The sequence below is a fragment of the Erpetoichthys calabaricus genome, chromosome 8, assembly GCF_900747795.2.
Source record: "Erpetoichthys calabaricus chromosome 8, fErpCal1.3, whole genome shotgun sequence".
NCBI classification, from domain to species: Eukaryota; Metazoa; Chordata; class Cladistia; order Polypteriformes; family Polypteridae; genus Erpetoichthys; species Erpetoichthys calabaricus.
The window spans coordinates 38,747,651-38,769,521 of NC_041401.2; the positions used below are offsets into that span (position 1 = coordinate 38,747,651).

The following is a 21,871-nucleotide window of genomic DNA, read 5'->3' on the forward strand; positions in this document are numbered from 1 at the left end:
GATTCAAAACACCCCATTTTTAAACAAAAATGTGGTAGTATGGTCAGGGTTTTAGATGGAAGACAACTTGCACAGGAGTTGAAGAAAGACCATGAGTGTGTTTGAATTCAGTCCTGAAAAGCAGCTTACAGAGGCAAAATCTATGGATCGTCTGCCACTCTACCCAGCGACACTCTCTGTAGCATAGAAGAGCTCATCAAGACCTACCAAGGTCCACCATAACACAGGATCGTTTCAGTGGTCAAGCACATCTCCTATAATGATGTTACTGATGATATTGCAGCAAAGGAAAATAGAAGAGTTAGCTTTTAGTCTTGGAGGTGTGATGTGATTGTGATGTGATGTGCACATTCTGGATTTAAACGGTAAACATCCAGTGCATATAAGCTTTAATTTATATCTATAAATAGCTGCATGGAATGTAAACTTTGGTGGAATACTTTTTGTTTAGTATGACTTTGCATTATTTATTATTCACCTTAATTAAAGGTTAACTGTGTGTTCGTCCAGCTGCTGTGTCTCTGTCATTACAACAGATGGCACAGCACAAACATTAACATTCCTTTTTACAAATCCCATACCAAATGGAATATAACAGAGGCATATGCAAATCAACCGTCATTCCCGACAGAAGGTGCATCAAAAACATTTGTAGTAGTGCATTTTATTACTACAAATGTTTGTGATGCACTATCTTTTGGAATGACAATTAATCATACATCCTCTGACGCACAGATTTGGACACATCACCAGCGTCATTTCCTGGTGTCATTAAGGTGTATCAGGTCTTACAACAGACACAGAGTGACCCGACCAAGGTTCATCAAGTCTCGGCCCATGTCCAAGTGGCATTCTGGTCTCCACACGTCACCCCCTCTTCAGCCAGATCCATCTTGATGCCCTCTTTACAGCCTCCACACTGTTGTTGATGGCTCTTCTCCTACTTCTACCAGTGATACCCTGCGTTCCACAAGCTTTGCTAAGGGAATGGCCTGCAAACCCTCGGCAGCCCACTTCCACCAGTATCCTCCTCCTTTTTCTACAGCAGGCCTCCAGGAGTTCCTGGTATTCCTCCCTCTTCCTCTCCTATGCTTCATGCATCCTCTCCTCCCAAGGCACAGTTACCTCCAGGAGAATGAGCTGCTTTGTGACCTCGGAAACTAAGATGAAGTCAGGTCTCAGAGTGGTCTTGGCGATATGTGCTGGGATTTTCAGCTGCCTCTCTTGGTCGACTGTCATCACCCAGTCTTGAGCCGTATGGAGTGAGCCAATAAAGTTAGTTTTGGTTCTTTCCATGGGCTGTGCACCCCACAATGTTTTTTATCACTACATACATTACAATAAACATTCAAATAGATGGTGCTCTGCAAAAGGTCTACGCTGATTTCTCAGATTTCAACCTATCTTAGATGGGCAGCATAGCTAGTAATTATAATATTTTTGCAAAATCATTTATTATTTCAATTGTTAGCTTCCCATTTCCCCTTTTTATATTTTTGTTTTGTATTTCAATAAATATGGTGCATATTGTACCACATTCAAGTTAACACCATCCTGTCATCTCTGGAGGTTTGGTGGGGGGGGGGGCATGGCTTTGCAAAGCATTTCCTTTCCCAGGTTGATTTCAGAGGGCCACCCTGGCACAATTAATGCAACATTCAACTAAAACTCAAAACTCGCAATTTCCAACCTCTGACAAAAAAAAAAAAACAAACTCAGAATTTCTACTCACAAACTCAAGGCTGCTTTCTCAAGTCCGACTTTGACCAAATTTACATTATGACATCAATCCAAAATGGCAGAGTACACGGCAAATAGTAAGTTGGTTTATTAGAAGAATTTACTTTAAATTAATGACCTTAATCCAGAATACTGAATATTGAGAAAGTAAGCGTTAACATTTCTGTCTCAAACAGTATTGGACTAACCGCTGATACGTTCTACTGTTCGTACATTGCACTCAATGGCTCCTTTGTGCAGTTGTTTTATGGACCACAAAGATGACGACGTGTCGTCTATGCGGACAGTGATATGAATGTGATCCTCGATCCAAAGAGGAGTAGCAGACCTCTGCATTCTCCTCTGCATCAGGCAGCTTTCAAGCACAAATAGTACTAATTATTGCTGCCCAGAGCATAAAACTCTCTTTTTTAGATATGACAACATACCCTTTGCATATTTCTTGCTATTTGGTTTCTTCTTTGATCCAGACTATGGAACTGTTACTCAGCGTTTGTTGCTGGAACACCATAATTAAGTTTACTTTCCCACTTGGGCAGCACAAACACGCAGAGGACACCAGTGACACAAATGTGACTTCCAACTTCACAGTTGTGCCATATGATGAATGCAGCATTAACGCTGGGCACCAAATGTGCCAGGACTGCCACTGGGAATAAGCCTATCCTGCCCTCATTCCAGCCAAGTGTTTTAAATGGTGCTGTACGCAGATAGATCCGGGAGCCATATCAGTGCAGTGCCTAGTGCTGCTGCTTTGCAGATCCAATGTCCTGTGTTCAAATCCTATGCCCAATGTTGTAGATTGCTTTTTCTTCCCGGTACTCCGAGCCCCTCATGAGTGAACGGACCCTGCAGTAGACCAGACGACGGTTGTTTCCAGCTGTGCCTAGTGACCTTGAACTGGATTAAGCAGATTTCAGTAACTGACATAAAAAAAGTTTTCTATGTGGTTCACAATGGCAGGCACAATGCACCTGATGCTGCTGAGACCCTCTATTAGATCAACTGGGTTTCAATAATACAGAGTCAGTAAGAATTTCATTAATTGGATTCTGGTCATGAGATTTATTTGTGTATTAATAGAACAATCAAAGCGATGACAAAACATTTAAAGACGAACAAGTGACCATCAAAACAGGAATGAGATGAGAAAGAACGTGGGTGAAGGTGGTTGTACAGAAAATGGGGAGAGTAATGAGGACCTTGTTGACATGGGAAGACCCAAAAGAGTCAGGACAAGGCCTACAACACGCTGATGAGCAAATGACATTCATCTTAGGTTGTCATTTTAATTGTGAGTTCTGTTAGAAGGCTCTTTACGGCCCTGGGAGTTGTCCATTAATCAACTTTCAAGCTACTTTAAAGTCCATCCACAGTCAGCTGCCTAAACCTGGATTGAAAGAGAACCAGTATGCTTGTGAGTGACGGACAGACATGATGATGAAGATGTAAAATGACAGACAATCCCACACCTAAAGTTGTTTGAAATCACAATTTTTTTTACTTAAAAATGTCTGTTTTTGCCTGGGAGTTTTCCTCTGGCTTGATTGGAGTGAAATATGCAACACAAAAATGCATTTCAGCCATGAGTACATTTTGGCAATCCGCACAGTCTCAATAAATTACAAACAAGTCTCCTACCTCTTCAGAACCACAGATATTTAAAGGCCACTGCCAAGATCTACAAGTCTGACCTTCCAGTTTATGTTTCAGGCCTAACTGGGCTCCTGCATGCCTTCCCACATAGCCACAGTCTGGACGAGGACAAGGAAAACAAGGAGCTTCAAGAACTCGGCTCCTAGTAGAAGCTGTTTAATGCCAGTGTCGCTAAGAGGAACTCACTGTCAGAGAAACGACGAGCAGTCCAGTCTTCACTTCAGCAAAGAATTTAGGCTGGGCGCTATATTAATTAGCATGTGGGTGACTGGGGGCACTCTTGAGCTTCCTCAATCCCTAAATAAACACCACATTCCACAAATGTAAAAACTGAACGTTAAATCTTGACCCTTTATATGTTTTAGGTGCTACCAGTTGCAGACTTCAGTTATGCACCCAGTCAAAGGGACATTTTAGTTCTGCATACTGAGGAATTGAAACAACTGACAGAGGTCCAGTTAGGAGACGTTTAACGACTCTTGAGCTACTACAATCAAATAATAAACACCAAAGGGGTCAAAGTTGTAAAAACTAAACCTTTCTGCTGCAGGGTCATCTGATTAATTAATTAATTAATTAATTAATTAATTAATAATAATCTTAAAAAATTGGGCAAAATGGCAAATTCAATGATTTAAAATTAAACCTACAACACAATAAAGTGTGTAGAAAGTGAAGGGGTCTGAATTATTTTTGAATCTACTGTAAGTGTGTACACCTGACGAGCCCCAATAAGGGCGAAACACGTATTGTGTACTTTTTGTATTTTTTAGCAGATACTGTATAACATATCTATGATCTGCTTCTCGCAACTGAGAGGACATGGAGGTTGTTTGCCAACTGGCGGACCAACCACAAGTGTTACCTGGTAGGTAACCACTGTCACACACGCCTGTTTAGGGGACAACTAAAGGGTCTGAATAGATGTAATTCCATGCCGGACCAGGGGGTGGCGAAGTGCACTGATTCTCTCTCTCAATTCCTTGCAGACCATTCTCAGGAAATCACGCCCGGTTCTGGGACAACCAACGACGTCACTTCCGGTTCCGGTCCTGATGACATCACATCCTCTGCGAGCATTTAAAAGCCGCCATCTTAAGACAACAGTCAGTTCTGTTTTGGACTCAGTCGTGTAAACATGTCTGTTTTGATCGATTTTGCAGCCAGGAAATATTATACGGGTGGCTACCCCAAGCCTTTCCAATGTCTCTTGGTCATTCTTATTACACCACCTAAAACAATTAGATGCCATAAACTGTGGCAAGAAGCCCAGGCACATACAGCCGCTCTAACCCCGACACATACAGGCAGGACATAGGTTCAGCATGCAACACACACTTTTATTTACAGCTGGGGAGTACTTTTCTCTGCTCCCCACAGCACAATACAACACAGCAAAGCACCAACACAGTCCCTTTGCCGCCCCTTCAATCCTCCACACAGGCTTTGTCCTCTCCCTCCCAACTCTGGCCGTTGGATGCTGGCGACTTGCCCCTTTCCATAGGGCACCTGGGCGGGCTCCAGGTGCCCAACAAGCTTCTTCTGGCAGCACTTCCGGGTGTGAGCTTCTATGCTTATGACCCGTGGCCTTGCTGGAAACCAAGGAGACTGCCCTCTGTCGGTCCAGGGGAGAAACAGTCTTGAAAATACTCTCTCCCCTGGTCCTTCCATAATCAGGGTGCCCCGGCCGGGTAAGGGCCTTGGCTGTCTGCCACAATATATATATATATATATATATATATATATATATATATATATATATATACTGTATATATATGCACACTGTTTGTTACATTACAATATTTGTTCTTATTACTGGCTGCCAAGCAACCTTAAACATTTCTAGGTAGAGAGTGTCCCTGAATCTACACTACTCTCTGGCACCAAACAGTTGATCTTCAAGCGCTCCCAAGAATGTGATATTCATGTAATACTTGTGCTATAATTAAGGGGTGGGGTGCTAAAACCAACAAGGCACCTGGATGAGTAAGTTGGCTTAAGTTTTAAAAGAAAATACAGCTCAGCCAACATTTAAATGTTTTAGGGGCTACAGATTTCAATTATGCACCCAGGTCAAAGTGACATTTTGCTTCTGCATCCTGAGGATCTTAAACGACTGACAGAGGTCCAGTTATGAGTAGTTGATGACCTTACACAGCACGAACATGAATAAGCTCTTTAACACTCTGCAGCATCACCTACTCTGAACTCCTCCACTTCTGTAACAATCTCATTAGATTCTTCCCAATAACTTGAACCAAACTGGAATGTTAAAATGACATACTGGACTTGTACAACCCAGATCTTGTGAAGTATTGACTTACCTTTACAGTGAAGTGTGGAGAGTAACAGCCATTGTGTGAGGTCTGCAATGTGGCACTTCCCAACGAACCATGGAGCATTAGAGACATTTGGAAACAGAGTATGATGCTTACAGAAGCAAATTGTTTGACTTTTGTAAGTGAAAAAAAATCTTAAGGCCTCATTAAAACATTATTTAGATACAGGCATTCGGGGCATCGTCTATTGCACATCGAATTTCCAGCAATGAGAGAGGGTATACAATAGAGGAACAGCTGGGCTTGCCTTGTACAATAAACATGTGCACCGAGGTTCTAGACGAGTTAGCCACCTACAGACTAAAAACAAATTCCTTTGTCTTTACTTAGCCATGAATAAAACAAACCTGTGAAAATCAGATAAGCCAAAGGCACATACTGTATATAAACTGAGTAATGGACACTAAATTTGGTTTAGAATTGAACATCCGTGTGTTTATGGATTGTATTTTTGGATGAGTACCGTACGTTTTTCATCTATTATGTCAGTCAGTGACTCAATCAGTCGAACCCTGGGTCTTCTTGCGGCGAGGCAGCAGCGCTATCACTGCGCCATCGTGTCTCCCTATCTATTATGTAGTGTATTTAAATACAGAATTTGGATTTACAGTTATTTGTTAATGTCGGCCACTCGGGGAAACAGTTGACGAGTTTACATTAAAATTACTACTACAAAAAGAGTAGTCACTGAACAAAGACAGTTAAAATTGTGTGCTAAGACCGGAAAGATTGAGAAAAGCTAACCTAATGCCATCCATCCATCCATCCATTGTCTCCCACTTATCCGAGGTCGGGTCGCGGGGGCAGCAGCTTGAGCAGAGATGCCCAGACTTCCCTCTCCCCGGCCACTTCTAGTTCTTCCGGGAGAATCCCAAGGCGTTCCCAGGCCAGTCGAGAGACATAGCCCCTCCAGCGTGTCCTGAGTCTTCCCCGGGGCCTCCTCCCGGTTAGACGTGCCCGGAACACCTCACCAGGGAGGCGTCCAGGAGGCATCCTGATCAGATGCCCGAGCCACCTCATCTGACTCCTCTCGATGCGGAGGAGCAGCGGCTCTACTCTGAGCCCCTCCCGGATGACTGAGCTTCTCACCCTATCTTTAAGGGAAAGCCCAGACACCCTGCGGAGGAAACTCATTTCAGCCGCTTGTATTCGCGATCTCGTTCTTTCGGTCGCTACCCATAGCTCATGACCATAGGTGAGGGTAGGAACATAGATCGACTGGTAAATTGAGAGCTTTGCCTTGTGGCTCAGCTCCTTTTTCACCACGACAGACTGATGCAGCGCCCGCATTACTGCGGATGCCGCACCAATCCGCCTGTCGATCTCACGCTCCATTCTTCCCTCACTCGTGAACAAGACCCCGAGATACTTGAACTCCTCCACTTGGGGCAGGATCTCGCTACCAACCCTGAGAGGGCACTCCACCCTTTTCCGGCTGAGGACCATGGTCTCGGATTTGGAGGTGCTGATTCTCATCCCAGCCGCTTCACACTCGGCTGCGAACCGATCCAGAGAGAGCTGAAGATCACGGCCTGATGAAGCAAACAGGACAACATCATCTGCAAAAAGCAGTGACCCAATCCTGAGCCCACCAAACCGGACCCCCTCAACGCCCTGGCGGCGCCTAGAAATTCTGTCCATAAAAGTTATGAACAGAATCGGTGACAAAGGGCAGCCCTGGCGGAGTCCAACTCTCACTGGAAACGGGTTCGACTTACTGCCGGCAATGCGGACCAAGCTCTGGCACCGATCGTACAGGGACCGAACAGCCCTTATCAAATGCATAAAAATTAAAATATAATGCTGCAGTTCCAGTTAGCACATATTTGCATGCTGTACAGAAAAGCAGTGAATCATTAACTTGATTTATTTTTAAATATGACACGAACTTGAATACAGTGGAATGCGTTTAGTTTTGGCGCCCTTACTTTATCCATTAGCACACTAGACTGGCTTATATTGGAAACCGCCATACATTTCGATTTGAATTAAAATATGTGTTAAGCACAAAATGATGTAATTCCACTTAAAATATGACTGATTAGTCATTTATTAGCCATATATAACCCTTCGCACGCATTAAGACAGGGGATGACTGGAGAAATGAAACCCAGAAACCCCGCCCATTTTATAGAAACTCCTCCCCTACTTCTTAAAATCTGTGGCCAGGACCTCAACTACAGCCCCACGTTTCGGTTTTGTTCACTTGTGCCTTAATCAGATATTTAAGATTTTACGATTTCTTCTGCTTTTAAAAATTTTTATGTTTCAGTTTAGTTGAAAAGTGCTTATGTAATTTAGTCCGACGCTAGATCGTTCAAAATGTGTTACTTTCTCAAAATGAGAGAAAACTTTAAAACGGTTGAAGCAAGCATCCGAAACTCAGCCATGCACGGTTAATGAATTACTGAATATTTTCGTCGTACGCATCACTAATTGATTGATCTTAATGAGGTACTCGTACTTATTAACACCCGTTCCACTCGCTCTGCTTTCTAATGGGTCTGCGATTTTTCGGGTAGTCGGCCCCGAATCTGCTTGAGTGTCTCGTTGCGCCCTTTTTTTTTTGTTCGTATTTTCTGACTTTCTATGAATTTATTCTTTACAAAATGAGAAAAATGGGAAAGTCGGGCCAACTGCTATGGATTAAATTATTTATTTGCTTCCTAAACTCCTTATTTTGGGTAAGAATCCCAATGTTCAGCGAACTCCAATGCAGCGTTCACGTGCTCTGGGAAGTGGACTTATTGTGACGTCACAATTGCCGCCTTTGTTGTGATCACGTGACTTTCCGCTCGGCGCTTTGTGAGAGATGCGAATTCGCATCTCATCTGCTACTAAAGAAGTGTTTGTAGTATGTCGTATCGCTGTGAAAAGAATTTTAACACAAAATGCATTTTTTTGTCGAGGTTGTTCTCTTTTATGTTTTATTGAAGAGTTCAGTTTTGCTAATTGTAGAACGGTCCTCTTCATGTGATCCTATCTGGAGCTTCTCCTTCGGGGAGCATTCGCGTTACACTTTCCCCGTGGGAAGCTTGTATTTTCGTTCGGCCCCACAGCAAGTGAACGCTGCATTGCTGTCCGGTTTGATGCAGAGTTTCATTCAGCGGCTAATTGTCTTCTTTTGGTAGATTTCAGGGATTGTGCTCATGTGCGTGGGGGGCTCTGTGCAGCTCAACTTCTACGATGTGTCTGTGGTCGTCAAAGAAATCTCCTCTGGTGCACCTGTTGTACTCTTTGCCTCCGGCATCCTCATTTTCTTCCTGTCCCTTTTTGGATGCATGGCTATTTTGTTGGAGAGTAAAATCATGATCCAGCTGGTAGGTATAAATGTTGACCATTGTTTTATTTTTAGAAGTGTTGTGATAAATTCCAGGTAATCCCAGACTATGAGCAGTGATGTTTTCTGCAGCTATGTGCACAAGATCTCGTGTCTTTCAAAGTTCTAAAAACAGTTTTGTAGTTTTGCTGCTGTCCAGGGGGGAATTGCATAAATCGGGCTTCCAGTTTGTTGCACTCACACCTATGAGCTCATTTTAAGGAAGAAAACCTTAAAAGTACATAATTCTGTAAATCTGCTAACTCCAGTAGAGAGTGTTGTAACACGTTGTTGCAGTTCTAATCACTATAGCCTTACACATTTAAAATCGTAGGTTCAAAAATCTCATGCCTGGCTGGTGTCCTTTTTGGACTTGTGCACATTCTCCCTTTGGTTTAGTCTTTTACACGCCATAAAATGTGCACTTTATGTTAACGGGCAACTTTACATTGGCCTGGTACAGGCCTGTTTCCTGCTTTGGATCCAGTGCTGCCAGAATAGGCTTTGTTCTCTCCAGTGACCGTGATTTGAATTAGGACTGTTTGAGAATGCTATGTGGCAGCAAAATAAATATTTGCAAAAATAAGGCCCATAGTTGTGAATGTTCTTGCTGACCAAAATGGTCAATTTGCTGTTCATAAATTACTATAAATTGCTTCATATATGGATGGGGAAAATTATAAAAGCTAAAGCCTTGATATGCACCATCAAATCCGGAAACCCAAAAAAAAAAAATTCAGGTTTGAGTTTTAGCCGGTCTTAAACTCTCCAATAGCAAAACTGGAAAAGTTGCCAACCTCCTTATTGGACGGCAACTCTATCTAAATGCCTGGATGTGTTTACACTTACTTCAAAAATCATATCTCTTACTGGAGACTCAATTCTTCAGTAATGAACAATTATAAAAATAATCCAGAATATTTCTTAAACCAGGTTTTGTTCTAGCCTTTCAGTGGAGGTACCAGAAGCTTGCGAATGTTCAGATTGTGTTGAGTCCTTTGGAGCATTTGATTAATATCAAGGATGGGTATGATATCTTCTTAGCTATATGCGTTAGGTTGTTAAAATATGAGCATCTTGGCCACAGTGTAGTACTTTATGTGGGGTGACTAAGCAAACATTTCTATCGCTTTGACTTGGCTTTAGTGGGTTTCATAATGAAAGAATAGAGTTTTTGAACGAAACTTTTAGCACTGTTGATTGCTAAGATTTTCTCTGTGTGTTTATTGTACTGCTTGATTGTCGTGTTTCCTCCACAGTAAGTGACCATAAAATTAGGCTCACAAGCAGGGTTAAGGTTTTGAATATAGTGTCTCTAGAATAGCCCCTGTATTATGGTAGTACTTGTGCTTCCATCTTGAATTAGGAATGCTATCTCATGTAATGTTATGTGTCTCTCTTACAACCCTTTTAAGATGGCCAGTTAAGGAACAGGTTGGTCATCTACGGACCGGAAAGGTTTGCTTTATGCTTGGATGTCTCCCATGTTGGTTTTGCTTGTTCTCCCTCTCTTCATAGACTTGTTGTAGAATGATTTGGCTACTCCATCTTGGCTGCGTATTAGTATGCCTACTGGTAGACTGGCATATTGTCCAAAGTTGGTTTTGGCCTTGGGCCAGATCTCTGCTTGTGGTAGCCAAACACTGTATAATAAGATGTAAGTAATGGAAACACCATTAGATAATCAAATATATAAGGGAAGCTTTGGCCTCCTAATGTCCATCTTTGTCCTAACTTGTTTGCAGTACTTGTACAGTTCCAGTATCTGCTCCAGACCTTGAGCACTGAAGAGGCCCAAACAAACCTACATTAGCATGGCCTTCCCTTCCAAGAGATCAGATACCTATATCTACCATTGGCTTACCTTTTCAGTGTGACAATCTAGTTTTCTTCACTGACATGAATTTAATTTTCTCCCCTCTGGAGGAAATATGTTCATTTTTTCTTTTTACTGTTAAATGTTCTTATTAGTTCAACCATTTGGCTTGGTGGCCAGCTGGTGGTCATCTGTAAGATGAGTGGCTGCCAGTTCTGTCCACACCTGTTTCTTGGAATGACGACTCCCTTTCATCAGGTGCCAGTCCCGTTACATAAAAATTTACTTGGAAAGTGCCTTAGGATGGTGTTCACTATAGGAAGACAGTATATGCAAAGAACTTTATTTACAGTAACCCCCCACTGTTTATGGCAGCAGTGGGATTTATTTATTTATTTTTTTTAAAAATGCGCTCTAAGTTTTCCTCTGCATGCCAAACAAATGCAGTATAGACACATTGGTAACACTAAACTGGTCTCCGATGTAAGTGTGTTTGGCTGTGCGTTGAAGAGTGCCTGAAATGGGTTGGTGCCTCATCCATACTGGTTTGTGCCTTGCACCCAGTCCTTCTGGAATGACTTCTACTATGACCCTGAACAGGACAAGCAGGTTAGTAAGATATTGATCCATCCATCCATGTACTAAAATATAGAGAGATCATGAAGGATGACATGGTGGTGTAGTGATTAGCACAGCTGCATCGTACAGGATCTCTTTGGACCAAGATTTGATGTTCATTCACAAACTGTCTTTGTTGAATCTGGGGTATGGGAGGGATGAAAATGAGGACAATATACAGAGTGTTCAGCTTGAACTTGCACCTCCTAAAGATGTGTGTGATATGTTAACTTGCTGAATGTAGAAGTGTGCAAGTGTGACACGGCCTTTTAGTGTCACTGGGGTAGGGTGCGGGATAGTATCTTGGCTTAGATGGCATACTTTATTGTGCATCCCTTACTTTTCTTCAGCACTCCTCCATGTGGATGTGGTGTCCCATATTGGCCAGAAGAGCCACGAGCATCCTCCTATTCCAGGAAAAACCCTGTTTGGGTAGATGAGTAAACTTGGTTTTTGTGTCTTTTCACTTTTCATTTTTGATTTGTTTTTATAGGACTTCTTGAGTAATGTAAACAAAGAAATTGCAAAGGCTGGTTATTGAACTCTGATAAATAGCTGTGTGCTCGCACACTGCGCCTATTTCTAAAAACACACTTTCACCATTCCGGCTTTCGGTTGCATATTGAGGTGTTGGCCTTATCTTATGAATTGCAAGGTATGTAATGGCAGCTATGCTGGATTTAGTCCTGCTTGTGATATTCGCTTTTCATTGTAATCAGTTGCTTCTGTGTGGCTTTGCAAGGCCCAGCAAACCAATACGTCATGTACGATGGTACTGTATGTTTAACCAGCCACTCAGACGATTGAAAAAGTAAAAGCCCTGATTGAGTTATACTTCTAGTATGTACGTCTGGCTTCCCTGCTTTATTACTTCCATTATTAGTTAATGATTTATAGCTCCTTTTTGAAGTTTAATATAGCTTATATTCAAAGTTCTGTGTATGGGTACAATACAGTTTGAGGTGATAGGTATTTGAGTTGGGGAGAATGCAGGTCTTATTGAGCCAATGGTGGCATCTGAACCTGTGAGTGCGTGACTTCCTTATTCTCTCCAGTATCCCCAGTTTTTTATTGCTGCCTTTTCTGAAGGCACATACATGTGGGGTTTCATTCTTCATTATAGATTCTTGTTTTACAAATCATCATTCCCTGAACATGGTTAAATCTAGTTTAGAGTCCTAGAGGTTGGAACCCAATCTGGCAACATTAGGTTTATGTTAAGGAGCAATTTTGGATTGGAAGTCGGTACTTTCTGGGCAAATTAATCAACACAATCATTTGGTTATTTGGCAATCCTAAATTAGCTTGGTAAACTGTGTTTGGGAAGATGGAAGAAAAAAAATGGAGTACCCAAAGAACAACAAATACAAATTCAGGGAGAACTACAAACTCCACAGAGACCAGGCTAGGATTTCGACCTCGTATCCTGGAGTTGTAAGGAAGCAGCACTGGTCACTATACTACCCTGTCACCCCTTGGCATGAACTGGGTGGTAGAAGTGCAGACTAAAATTCTTGTACTCTGCCCTTTAAAGACTGTTGCTCTTAATTCATGCTGGGGCACATCTGAAGGCTAGTGAAGAGAAAATATGCTGCAGTGCATAGAAATATTGCCTGATAATTGGCAAATAAAGCACAAAGTCTGGACAGTTGTTTAGGGACCTTTTACATGGTCACTTGGTATGAATGTGCATAGGCAGAGAGACACTGTACTGACCTTTTAAAGTTAATTCGTGCTGCCAGCATGGACACGGAGATCCCCTGCAGCTCTTTATGTAGATCTGGCTTCCTCCACTCTTGTGTACTTTGGCTGTGAATGGGGCTCCATTTGTAACAAAGCTGTGTCTGCAGATAAAGTACACAGTGTAGTATGTGGTCTTTTGCCGTGTCTCTGGCTGCTGTAACATAGCTTAGTCTGGTCTGTTTCAGCAGAGCATATTTTTCAAATCTGCCACATATCTTGAGGCTCTTGAGACATTTACTGTATTAAATTTTATGAACTAATGGAGACCAGTCCATTAAGCTCCTGTGGTTAGCATTGTGGAGCTTAATCATTAAAGAAAGGAGCTTTGCTTAACAGTGGATCACCTCTAAATATACTTGAAATATGAATTTTTATATGAATACAACATCCCTAGTTATTAATGTTCCTATGAATTTTTTTTTTTTTTTTAAACCTTGTCTATGAAAATATTAAAACATGTATTAGTTTCTTGTGTTGCGATCTCTGCTGAATGCTAAAGGGTGCCACTTCCAAATAAGACATTCCCTGGCCCTTTTTCCTTTCTTCCTCTCCCTACTCGCATGCTCGTGGTTTCAGCTCACAGATCTTGGCCTTGGATCCCTCTGAATATGTAGGCTGATGTTCATTTATTGCATTTTTTGAATTACTTAGTAGTTTTGGGAACAGTTAAGTTTAATGTACTCATTTTAAACCTTTTTTTTTCCTTCTGCAGTTTACAGTTTTGATGTTCATAATGTTTTTCATGGAAGTTGGCGTTGGAATCTCTGCCTATGTTTACAGAGGTCTGGTAAGTGCTGACTGGCCATCTGTCTGTCCGCTTGTTATCAAGAAATTAGGTTGAGTTTAAGGGTGGAGTGGGCGAGATCTATCAGCATCCCCTGGGTGATTTTTTTTTTTTTTTAACCTGAGGCGTATGAACTTTCATATCTGTTTAAATAATTGAGTTGAAAGAGGCAGTAAAGGTTCAAGATGAAGAGTTTGTTGTTAAGGCTCTGACATCCAATAAATTTAATTATTCTTGAAGAATACCTGTTGGGCATCTTAACTTTTTTTTTTTATGGAGAAAAGTGTGTGTATGTGTATATATTTTATAAAATTCAACAATTCTTTTCCTTAAAAGAAACATTCTGTCTGACCTTACTTGTGGAGTAATTTTACTCTTCCTATTCTATTTCTACTTGCACATTTTCCTCTTTTACTTTAGCTGATAGCCACTTCTGACAGCAAAATGGATTCCAAACAGGCTTTGATGTGCTACAAACTTTAAAATATTTAATGTTTTAAGATGTATGAACAGTTGGTCATGGACTCTTCACAACCAATAACAAAAGTACATCAATTGATGCAATTTACTACATCCCATGAGTTGGAATTTAGTGTCTGTGAAAGGTGTTTAACCCCCACCCCCACCAAATAACTTCTCTAGGCCTGGCTTTTGATTACTAACATTTAAAAATGATATACTGTATTAATATATTATCAATTTAAAAAAAAAAAAAAAAAAAAAACTCCTTGTCAAAACAGTCAATCTGCAAAAATGTAATCTCTTAAAATTCAAAATACTGCACATTTGAAAATGGTAAACCAAATACCAGAATGCGCCTGAATATTATACCACATGTACATTTTCTAACATAAGATCTTGGGTGATTTCCGTAAAATATTTTGATCTCTGGTTATAAAAGCTGCATTTTACTTTTCTTTCATCACCTTCTCCCACAGCCACTTAATTAGGAAGGGGTAATCAAAGCCTCCTCATTTAGCCACATGAGTAGGGGAGCTCCAGGTAAAATAATTTCAAAAATGCATCAAGCCTCTGCTGCTTTTAAATCTTCTGTGTTCAAGTGCCATCTTGTCAAAGTGCCAAAAAGCAGCAACGCAAGTTCTAGGCGTGCAAATCATGCCATAAGTCAATGAGCATTACTGTAAAGCACAAAAGACAGGTCACTTTTTATAATTTTTTTTTTTTTTTTAAATTTTTTTCTACAGTGAGTGCCATAAATGTTTTAACCTTTTATACTGACTTTCTGACTTGCCTTTCCTCCAATTATAAAAGAAAGTCTTCAGGGTTTTTGTTTCTATCGGACGTTTTCGGGATGTGTTAATTACCACGAAGCATGAAAGATGAGTTTCGCATTTTGATTTTTCTGCACATGCTCCTACCCACCCAACTATGCTGTACAAGGAGTGGTGAATTTGTAAAATCTGAAGTAGAGAAAGACTAGTCAATTTTGTAACTTAAACAAAAATTCAAGATCTTGGGATGAAGGTCACTTCGAGTATCTAACTGGACCATAGTTTTAGTTCTTTGGTACTTGATGTCTGGTCTTCCATATCTCTGGCATGATGCAACTCATTTTCAGGATGTGAACCATGTGTAATGAAGAGGAAGGTCATTGTTGATTGATGAGATTATTTTTCCATTATTATTAACCAGTACTGCTGCTAGGGTAAGGTCTGAGTTTGGTGACACTAAATGAAAAGGGTACAGATAATGGATGAATTTGTCCAATATTGATGTAGAGTTTCCTGTTGAGTGGTGTGAACTTTTTTTTTTTTTATTTTCCCTCCCCAATCATCCCATAAAGTGTAGAAATGGCTAGTGACCAGCACACTTGGTGACTTAGATCTGTGCTCCATTTCTTGGTCTACTAGACATCCACTGTGGCAGTAGATCTGTTTCACATGTTCATATTGTTTTATGTATTGTATTCCACAGTCACTACTGTCTGGGGGGTCTAAGCCTGTCTATAGGCCTGCTACTCTAGGACAGGGGTAGGCAACGTCGGTCCTGGAGTGCCACAGTATGTGCAGGTTTTTGTTCCAACCCAGTTCCTTAACGACAACTCAATTATTGCTGATGAAGCACATATTGCTTAAGTGACATTTTGATGCTTCATTTTAGTGGTCTCGCTTGTTAAGGTTCTCCAACCTTAATTGCTTATTTCAATCTTAAACTGCTGCATTCAGTGTTTTAATTGCTCCTTATTAGCAATAAGATGTAAAAGACAAAGCAGCCAGCAGTTCTCCAGCTATTTTTTTTCCAATTACATCTGTGTGTGTTCATCATGCACTGTTTGATTTAATAAAACACTTAATAGAAAAATGTGACAGACTGAAAATGATCTGTTTTAGGCTTCAAATCATTTGGATGATATCCTTGGAAAGGAAAAAAATCTACAATATAAGAGCCTTACATTGCACAGACTAACAAGCCATAAAATTAAATAAGGTCTGAGATTGGCAATGATTGGTTTCTAATTAAGCAGTTGGGTTGGAATGAAAACCTGTAGCCACTGCGGCTCACCAGGACCGACATTGCCTACCCCTGTTTTACATCTTATTGCTAATAAGGAGCAATTAAAACACTGAATGCAGCAGTTTAAGATTGAAATAAGCAATTAAGGTTGGAGAACCTTAACAAGCGAGACCACTAAAATGAAGCATTAAAATGTCACTTAAGCAATATGTGCTTCATCAGCAATAATTGAGTTCTCGTTAAGGAACTGGGTTGGAACAAAAACCTGCACATACTGTGGCACTCCAGGACCGACGTTGCCTACCCCTGCTCTAGGACATCTTATTCTTGTAGTTACTGCCTTATTCATGTCGTTTGTCACTTTAATAATAAAAAAAAAAAAATCTGTATTTGACAATTTTAAATCTACAGTATTGCCTTTTTAATATAGGACAGGACAAGAAAAGCAAGGACCGTTTCACTTAAAAGAAAAAAAAAAATCCTTGATTTTAAAAAGTAACTAGTTTAGAATAGTACCCCCTAGAAAATGGTAGAAGGATATTTTGTTTGGTACATCTTTTCTTTTGAGTATGCTAGCAGGAAATCCATCCATCCATCCATTTTCCAACCCGCTGAATCCGAACACAGGGTCACGGGGGTCTGCTGGAGCCAATCCCAGCCAACACAGGGCACAAGGCAGGGAACCAATCCTGGGCAGGGTGCCAACCCACCGCAGGACACACACAAACACACCCACACACCAGGGCCAATTTAGAATCGCCAATCCACCCAACCTGCATGTCTTTGGACTGTGGGAGGAAACCGGAGCGCCCGGAGGAAACCCACGCAGACACGGGGAGAACATGCAAACTCCACGCAGGGAGGACCCGGGAATCGAACCCAGGTCCCCAGGTGTCCCAACTGCGAGGCAGCAGCGCTACCCACTGCGCCACCGTGCCGCCCTAGCAGGAAATCTTTTAAAAAAATAAATAAATAAATATACTGGAAAGTGTATGACTATAATGAATTGGTTTAGCCTCTTAAGTATCACAAAACATACCATTGAAAGCAAATGGAGTACAATTTAATATTTGTGTGTGTGTATGTGAGCGCACATGAGCCGTCTGAATGAATACTCTTTAACACTTAATATAAACGGCTGAAATTTTTAAAGTGTGATGGGGCGCCTCCTCCACCACTTCCTTTTCTTTTTGAGTAGTGCATTTTCCTTTGCTTTCCTCTTGCAAAACTGTTGCAGATGGAAAACTAAATGCCAAACTGTCCACTGAGCACTAGGGTCCCAACATGTGTCTTGGAATGAAGTGTGTGTCTGACCTTTTTTGTTTGCTTCTTTTGGATTGGTAACCGTGATTTTTTGAGTATTGCTTCACAGCTCCCAAATCCTGGCTTCAAATTAAGGGCCCAGGCACAATCCGTGTGCTATATTCATTTTTTTCCCCATGTCAGAATAAATTTTCTTGTGAAACGATGGCCAAAGTACTACATCTCAATATGTGTATTGGAGGTTGATTGGTGACTGTAAACTGGCCTGTTATAATCCAGTGCAGTTGTGTGCCTGAATGTATCTCACTGTGGGCTAGTGTCCCATTCAGTGTTGAGGTTGTCCTTAAACCCAGTAATGCCAGCGTACACACAGACTCGTCAGCGCTTTGTGGCTGTTCCTCCGAAACCCCCTCTTAACCAGTGATACAATGGGAAACAAACACAGCTTTTCATCTCCTCTTTGCGGATCAGCAGCTAGCCTGATGCTTGCTGCCGTGCCGCGTGTTCTGCATGTTGCGCTTTGTTTCGAATATTTAAAAGACCGCACTGCGGCTGTCCTAGTGTCTCACTGCCTTGCCTCTCTTCCCCCAGACTTTCTCTGCTTTATGCTTTATTATGCTGTATTCAAATAAAGTTTCATTCTTAAACCCTGAATGAACCTGTGCAACTTTGTGACACAAACATGGCAGCTGATTTGGACAAAGTGGGTTCGAAAATGAATGACTGCATTTAAATAAAAACCAGAATCTAATACTGAGCTAGCTGGCAGGGCCATAGCAAAGTTTGCTAGGGTTCAATGGAGTATTTGGAGGTTTCTGCTTGGGGTGTCAATTTTACATTTTTAAGCTTGGAATAAACTGCCTTCAGAAAGTATTCAGACCCCTGCACTTTTTGATGTGTTTTAAGTTTCCACCTTATGCTAAAATTGTTTTAATTTTCTCTCCCCATCAAACATCACTCAATACCCAAGAATTAAAGTGAAATCAGAATTTTGGGAATTTTTAAGGGTGTTTTTTTTTTTTTTTTTTTTTTAAATCTGAAATATTACATTGATAAGTGTTCAGAATTTTTGCTGTGACATTTTTAAAATTGGCTAAGGTTTATCCCATTCCATGGATCATCATCAGTTTTCTGCATCTGATTTGGAGTTGACCTGTGGTAAGTTCAAACTATGAAAGACAAAGACCTGTCTGTATAATGTCCCACAGCTGACAATGTGAATCGGAGACAAAACCGAGCTGTGAGCCTGAAGCAATTGTCTGCTGAGCTTAGACAGATAATTGTGTCTAGCCATAGAACTGGGGAAGACTACAAAAAAGGACTGCAGCACTGAAGATTCCCAAGAGCCCAGTGGCCTCTGTAATCCTTAAAAAGAAGTTTGGAACAGCCGAGACTCTACCTAGAACTGTAAGCACATCCAAATTGAGCAATTGTTGAAGGGCCTTGGTAAGAGAGAAGAATGGCAGGAAACTCCTAAATCCAGGTGTGCAAAGTTTGTGGCGTAAGATCCAAGAAGACTTCAGGTTGTGATCTCTGCTAAATATGCTTCAATTAAATACTGAATGAATGGTCTAAATACTTAGTTAATATGATTTAAGTTTATTTTCAATAAATTTGCAAAAATTTCTAAACTATTATCATTCTGAGGTGTTGAGTGTTGCTTGATGAGGGAGAAAAATATGAACTTATTTTACTGTATGAATAGAATAATGTGAAGGGGTTGGACCTTACTCTTATTCTATGTTAATTAATGATTTTAATTCTTTTATTTTTCTTCATCATATAAAGCACTTTGAGCTTCATTATTTGTATGAAAATGTGCTATATAAATAGATGTTGTTGTTGAATAGTTTGAGTGTACTGTGTATGCATAGATTTTGTCCACCTTAATAAAAGGTCAAGTGCCTAACCGGTTGCTATGTCTGTCATGGCAAAAGATGGTGCGTCACAAACATTAACCTCGCTTTTACGAATCCTGTGCCAAATGGTATGTAATAGATGGAGGTATTGCATGGTGCACAACAAACATTAACACTGCGGTCTAAATTGATTACTTAGATTTCAACCCTTCTTAGATAGGTAGCACAGCTTGCTGTATGTATACAAATATATAAAAAAGATAGAGATCTAGATATGCTGTAGCTACACATTAGAAGTCCAGAAATTCAGACTACCTGAAAACTGGGACTTTTTTGGGAACACAAACTTTAAAATTTACAGGCTTTTGTGTTTGAGAATGCATGCACTTGCATATTCACTACAGATGCACAGTGACAATACAGGCCATGGGGACACAAGAAACTGGTGTTCTAATCAAGGTGATATATACAGAAGTATTTGTTCCATCCAGAAGTTGTGAAAATGAACAGAAATACTCCTTTTGATAAATGACATTCTGTAATTATTAATCAATTTGCTGTGGGGTGTTTTTTTATAAATCCTTCCTTAAATTTGAATTTTTTCTCTGCCTGAGAATCTGGAAATTCCCAAAATTTAGGGGATCAAGAGATACATATGAGGTGTACTTTTAGGCAGGCAAAACAACTCTCAATGGGTATTTCTGAATTAGCATGGTGCTCTGTTTCCTCATCCTGGTCTGTATTGAGTTTGCATTGTCTCCCTGTGTTGCTTAATTGAATCTAAACTGGTCTTGTGCTGGACATTCGGACAGGTTTGTTCTGTCTTACATATGGTACTGTTGTACGCTCTAATTTTCAGCCCTTAAACACTATTTTTAAAAAAAAAAAAAAAAAAAAGAAATCGAAGACAGATATATTTGTTTGGATTAACGCAACAAACACAGGTTTGGTATTTGTGTTCTGTATAGTAATGAGTTCTTTTTTTAAAAGCAATAATTGGCACCCTGACTAATAACCAGTTGAGATGGGCTTGAGTCACTTTTTCATAATGGTTTGTTTAGGTTTTAACCCATTTATCTGAACAAGTACAATAATGGAAGGATGTTTTATGAATTTATTCAAAGTATTTGGCACTCCAGTGCATAATACATTTTTTTTATGTATTCCTGCTGTTGGAATACAAGTGGATGAAGCGACTCCATTACTGTTGCATATTAAGTCAAGGGTGGGTATTCACCTGCCCCTATTGATTTTCAGTCCACAGGTCACACTTCCCATTTGGTAACCCTGGGCTTAGTTAGGCTTTTATTATAGTTATCTGTACACAATTTCCACCTAAAATGTACGTTTGCACTACATTGTCCTGTGTGATGTATTAAGTGTTAGTCACAATTAAAACCGTATGGTCTTCTCCCTGAGAAATACTCCTGTCTGTCGCCCTGCTTCCACTGCTAGACTCTTTACTGGTCACTCAATGAGGCAGTGTGCCGGAATGCGCCCTCTGCCTGTCACGTAGATTATTGCAGAGGTAGTGGCCCCAGAATCATTCTCATTATGAGGCTTCAGAAATCTTGGGTGCCAGTGTGTGTGTTTTTTAATTTTAACCTAAGGTTGAACTTGCATGCTAAAATATTACATTGTGATGCTTTGGAAAAAGAGGAAACTTTTCATTTCCCTCTTGAGGTTTTTTCTTTTGTCTTTCCTGAACTCTTCACCCCAGCATTAAGATGCATGCTAATCTTCAAACTCACTATTGGTGCATACTTTCTGAAATAATGGATTCCAGCTGTCCCAGTGGAAAGAAGTACACTCTGCTTCTGTGTTTTATTATCAATTATTTGACAACTGATGGCAATTTAGCTGGGTGGTTAAGTTGGCTGACTCTTTTGTGCCATCTTGTGGCCATGTAAAATTACTATATGCCACCAATAATGCATTAGTCCTGTGGAATAGTGAATTTTTATTTATATTGCTTTTACCTTGCATCTTTATCCTAGATAACTTGCAAGAATAATAACTTAAAATATTTAAAATATATTAATGTTTGGCAGACAGGCATGCTGAATGAGTTGGCAAAGTTAAACTGACAATCTGCTTTTAAAGTCCATTTCCTATAGTGTTGTAGCAGGTGATGAGGATTTATTGAGACTTGTGGTGAGGGAAAAAAAATGACTAATTGAGAACAAAATAAGAGGAAATGACTTCAAGGGTAAAACCAGATTAGAAGCCTAGTGAACCTTCACTGTAAGAGAATTCTGT

General features: G+C 40.5%; 1 protein-coding gene across 1 annotated transcript in view; it reads left to right on the forward strand.

Annotated features, from left to right (window-relative positions):
• Positions 1 to 7,998: 7,998 nt before the first annotated feature.
• LOC114656513 (CD63 antigen-like) overlaps positions 7,999 to 21,871 on the forward strand; it is a 29,453-nt gene continuing 15,580 nt past the window's right edge. The window contains exons 1-3 of the mRNA XM_028808165.2: positions 7,999 to 8,419; positions 8,867 to 9,055; positions 13,944 to 14,018. Of these exons, the coding sequence (XP_028663998.2) occupies positions 8,345 to 8,419; positions 8,867 to 9,055; positions 13,944 to 14,018 (339 nt within the window). The 5' untranslated portion in view covers positions 7,999 to 8,344. The remainder of the gene's footprint in view (positions 8,420 to 8,866; positions 9,056 to 13,943; positions 14,019 to 21,871) is intronic.